The sequence below is a fragment of the Aphelocoma coerulescens genome, chromosome 4, assembly GCF_041296385.1.
Source record: "Aphelocoma coerulescens isolate FSJ_1873_10779 chromosome 4, UR_Acoe_1.0, whole genome shotgun sequence".
NCBI classification, from domain to species: Eukaryota; Metazoa; Chordata; class Aves; order Passeriformes; family Corvidae; genus Aphelocoma; species Aphelocoma coerulescens.
In genome coordinates, this window is record NC_091017.1 from 914,532 (window position 1) to 918,978 (window position 4,447).

At 66.2% G+C, this 4,447-nt stretch overlaps 1 protein-coding gene across 2 annotated transcripts; it reads left to right on the forward strand.

Annotated features, from left to right (window-relative positions):
• The first annotated feature begins 794 nt into the window (after positions 1 to 794).
• On the forward strand, positions 795 to 3,446 carry LOC138109244 (collagen alpha-2(I) chain-like). 2 transcript variants are annotated; one of them, XM_069012326.1, is made up of 5 exons: positions 795 to 1,173; positions 1,301 to 1,510; positions 2,057 to 2,150; positions 2,780 to 3,021; positions 3,195 to 3,446. In XM_069012326.1, the coding sequence occupies exons 2-5, from the start codon at positions 1,438 to 1,440 to the stop codon at positions 3,251 to 3,253; spliced, it is 468 nt and encodes a 155-aa protein (XP_068868427.1). In that variant the 5' UTR covers positions 795 to 1,173; positions 1,301 to 1,437; the 3' UTR covers positions 3,254 to 3,446. The 2 variants fall into 2 exon arrangements, with proteins under 2 accessions (XP_068868427.1, XP_068868428.1); XM_069012327.1 differs by having other exon boundaries at positions 1,385 to 1,510.
• The last annotated feature ends 1,001 nt before the right edge of the window (positions 3,447 to 4,447 follow it).

Sequence of the window (4,447 nt, forward strand, 5' to 3'; positions counted from 1 at the left end):
GTTCCGGAGCAGGGAGAGCTGGGATCGCTTCTCACCGAGAATGAGCAGGGACCAAGGCTGGGTGCCGCTGCGGGATGCCGCACGGACCACGGTGGGAGCCCTACGGGGACCCGGGGCCGGGAGGGGCTGTTTCCCCCGGCCGCGCTGGGCCCCGCCGCGGGCAGCGGGTGAGAAGGGCCGCGGGTGCGGCACCTCAGCCCGGGCCAGGCCGCGCTCGGCAGGCGGGTGCGGGCCCGGCTGCGTCCGGCGGTCGAACCGCGCAGCGAGTGCCGGACGAGCTCAGCGCCGCTCGAACTCAGAAAGCGCCGCTGTGGGGCCCGCAGCAGCGGCTGTAACTCGGCAGAATGCGCCGCTGTAGGGCCGCTGTAGGGGCGCTTTCCACAGTACCGGGTTGGCTTTGGCGGGATGCGCCGGAGGGGCGCTCCCTGCAGCACCGATCTGACCTCGGCAGGATTCGCTCTAGGGGCGCTCCAGGGACACTGTAGGGGCACTGTAGGGGCGCTATAGGGGCGCTATAGGGGCGCTATAGGGACACTGTAGGGGCGCTATAGGGGCGCTCTAGGGACACTGTAGGGGCACTCTAGGGGCACTCTTGGTGCACTCTAGGGGCACTATAGGGACGCTCTAGGGACACTATAGGGGCGCTATAGGGGCACTATAGGGACGCTCTAGGGGCGCTCTAGGGACGCTCTAGGGACACTATAGGGATGCTCTAGGGGCGCTCTAGGGACACTGTAGGGGCACTGTAGGGGCACTCCAGGGGCGCTCCAGGCTCGCTCCAGGGCGCTCCCCGCAGTACCGGTGCCAGTCCCGCAGCGGCCGCAGCTGCGCTCGGGGCGCCGGGCGGGGGCGGAGCGGCGGTACCGAGGCCCCGCCCGGGGCATGCGCAGTGCGCGCCCCGCGGCCTTTTCCCGGCGGGACGGCGGGGCCCTGACGGGAGCTGCGGTTCCCGCGGTTCCCGGGGCGGGGTCCGGGCTGTGGCGAGGAGCCGGACGCTGCCCGGGCGGGTGGTCGGGGCTGCCGCTTGGGGCAGGGGAGCCGCCGCTGGCAAAGGGGCCGGGCTGGGGCTCCTGTGCCGGGAGCCGGTTTGCGCCCCCCGGCAGCGCTGTGCGCGCGGAGAGACCTTGGGACGTGTGCGGGGATGGACGAGGCGTTCCGGAGCTCGGGCCCGGGGTGAGTACGAGCTCTCCCACCTGGGCGCCGGGCCGGCCTGCGGCTCCCGGCCGGGATGGCAGGAGCGGCCGTGCCGGGGCCGTGCCGGGAGCTCGGGGCTGCCCCCGGGCCGGGGCCTGTCCCGCAGGAAAGCGTGACGTGGTGGAGAAGGGAGCCAGGCGGTGCTCTGGAACTTGGAACCCGCACCGGTGTTTTCCAAATGTACTCGCAGAGATTCGGCCGTGGGGAAGCTGCAGAGGAGGCTGCCCGGCACAGCTCCGCCGAATGGGCCTTCCCCGACTGAGCTCTCCCGGAGGACGGGGCGCTTGCAGCCGCCCGGTCCTTCCTGTGCAGTTCGGTAAGTCTGGGGAAAGGCTTCCTGACGGTCCCTGTGTCCCAGCAAGCTGTGCCTCGTTGTCCGGAGGCCCTGCCCGGGCAGCCCGGCTCGGCGCAGCTCGGTTCCTGCTGCCAGGCTCACCGGAGGGAGGCAGAGCCACCAAACTGCGCGTCCGGCTGGGAAGGGGCAGGCGGGGCCGGCAGCCACGGCGGGGGGAAGGAGAGGAGGCAAAGCCTCTACACCGGCCGCGGGCCCGGCCTGCCCGGGACAGGCTTCTGAGAGGCTCCGGCGGCTCTCGTTTGCCCGGAAAGCCGCGGCCGTCGGGGGCTCAGGGGGGTGAGCCGGGCCCTGCAGCACCGCAGGGAAAAGGGGGGAGCACGGGGCGGGTGGTGACCCCCGGGGGGCGGCTGCAGTCCGTACAAGCGGGGTCTGCGCTCAGCGCTGCGCTTTGCTGCCTGCGGGGAGGGACCTGTGGTGTGGGGTTGGGAGCTCCTGCTGGGGCAAGAGCTTCATCTTCCAAGAGGCAAAGCTGCAGCCTCTTCCTCACCGGGGACTGTCTCCATGCAGGAAACAGCACAGGGGACGGGCCGAGGGGCTCGGCCTGGGACGCGGCCCCAGCAGGAGCGGCCCTGGGCACCGTGGCGCGGGAGGATGAGCCCAGGTGAGGAGCGCGGCCCCGGGAGAGGCTGGCACGGGAGGAGGGACTGTCCGGTGAGTGCTCTGACCCGGGCAGCTCTGCCGTGCCCCTGGGGAAGGCGGCAGGATCGGGCGGGAAGGAAGGAGTGCCCCAGATGCACAGGAGCTGAGGAAGTTGTGCCGTGCCGGCGGCTTCTGGCGCCGGCCCTGCTGCGGGGCAGTTTGGGGCCGGCAGCGCTGCCAGGCTGCAGCAGGTCAGGGTGGTGGCTGTGCCCCGCTCCTCCCTTGGGCCTGGCTGTTCCGCGGGAAGAAAAGGGTTGTGCTTGTGGTTTCTGGCTGTGCGGCACGTCCCGCTGCGCTGCGGTTTGGGGCCGCCCTGGCAGTGCTCCTGGACAGGGCCCTGGCTGCAGGGGGAGCGGGACAGGCGTAGGGATTCTGGGCAGAAACGTGCATTTTTTGGGCTGAGCCCTGAGCTCTCCCGTTGTCATTTCTCCCTCCCCTCCCCATCCTCGGCGGGCAGCGCCGGACAGCCCGTGCCGACAGCGAGGGGCAGCAGGGAGGGAAGGGTTGCCCCTGCCTGGGAGGGGGACGGGCATCTCCTCTGGGTTACGTGGGGCTCTGCTGGGCACCCTGACTGCTGAGCCCTTTTTGCAGAGACACGGGAGACGCTGCCGCAGCTGTCCCCAGGAGAGCTGGCGGCCCCGCCTCACGTCGGCTGCCGGGAACGGGCCTGGGAGAGGCCTCCACGCGGAGACTGGCGCGGCTCCGCTCCCCGATGGAAGAGGCTGGGCTCCCTGCCGCTCGCAGCTCCTCATCGGCGACGTCCGCGCCCGGCTCGGAATCCGGGCCGCCGTCATCGCGGCTCCGGCCACGAGACGTTCCTGCCGCAGCTGCAGGTAAGCTCAGCTCTCCCTCTCTCGGGGACGCCTGCTACAGCTCCAGCACGCTCTGGACAAGAGCTGTTCCTGGTTCCCGCAGCTCCTGCTGAAGGACCTCCTGCTGCCTTCCTGCTCTCGGGATCTTTGAGGACCCAGGCGATTTCTATTCCTTCTGTTTTTTTCACTTGCAGGTGATACCCGGTCCAGCTTGCTGAAGCTCCGGCTCCGAGCTGCTCCAGATCCGGCTTAATAAGCGCTGCTGCTTTTTGTTACAAGCCAATTTAAAGCTCCAGCTACTTGCAGTTATCTGGGCTTTTGGCCAAGTTGTAAATCACTCACTGTCATCAATTGCATATAACTATTAACTGTCATCAAGTAATTGTTTAAATAGAAGTCATAACTGTTTTGGTGGTTGTACACAATAAACACTTGGACGTGGAAAAGGGGCTGGAAAGTGCTTTTCGCTCCTGAGACTATCTCGAACCCTTGGAACGGCCTGGTGCATGCCGGCGTCCCTGAGGTTGGGGACCAAGGCGACCGGACCCCTCCTCCGGAGAGGGTCCTCACCCCCAGCCCTCCCACCCAGAGTTCCAGCCCCGAACCCAAAGTTCCACCCCCCGGCCTCTGTTTTTGGGGCTGGAAACGGCCAGCCGGGCTGCTGTTTCCAAGGCTCCAAAAAGTGGCACTTAGGCATTTTTTTCTGAGTCCCAGAAACACTGGACTGGACCTGCGTTTTCAAGAAAAGAAAATGCAGGACTTAGTTTTTTTTCTGAGCTTCAGAAAGGCATTGCCCACCCTCTGCTTCTGAGCCCCAAAAGCACAACACAGAGGTAGTTTCTTTCTCTGAACTGGCCAAATGCAGCACCCAGCCTGCAGCTTCAAGAGAAGAAAATGCAGGACTTGGGGTTTTTTGAGTTTCACAAACAGGGCTGTGCTTTTGGGACCCAAAATCATCGCCCCGAGCTTGGTTTCAAGGCCCAAAAATGCAACACTCAGTCTCTGTTCTCAAAAGGTGAAAACACAAGACTTAGTTTTTGCTTTTAGAGCCAAACCCACAGGACTTAGTCCCGTTCTGAGCTCCAAGCCCAACCCCCTCAGCACGTTCCAAGCACCCAAAACACGGCACTTGCGAGTTAAGAGCCAGCACCGCAACGCTGCTCGGGACCCGGTGTGTGATGTAGCGGGGGGGAGTTGGAAGGGAGCGTTGCCCACCCACCACCCCGTATCCAGTTGACGGGAAGTGCTTGGGAACTGGGATGGAGGCACCCTCCCTGCACAGAGGGCGCCGTCCTGTGTCTCTGTGGGGCAGCGCTGGCAGACGTGGGGGGGAATCGCTTTATTCAAGTTTCTTTTCACGCGCGCACAGAACAACAGCTGCAACTCCGCCCGCCCGGCCCGCCCGGGAACGCGGCCCGGCCGGGGACACCCGTTCCGGGGCAACAGC

Coding starts and splice junctions, on each gene's coding strand:
- LOC138109244 (XM_069012326.1), top strand. CDS start 1,438: ATGGGCCTTCCCCGACTGAGCTCTCCCGGAGGACGGGGCGCTTGCAGC. Junction 2,151..2,779: donor GCGCGGGAGGATGAGCCCAG/GTGAGGAGCGCG, acceptor CCCTTTTTGCAG/AGACACGGGAGACGCTGCCG. Junction 3,022..3,194: donor CGTTCCTGCCGCAGCTGCAG/GTAAGCTCAGCT, acceptor TTTCACTTGCAG/GTGATACCCGGTCCAGCTTG.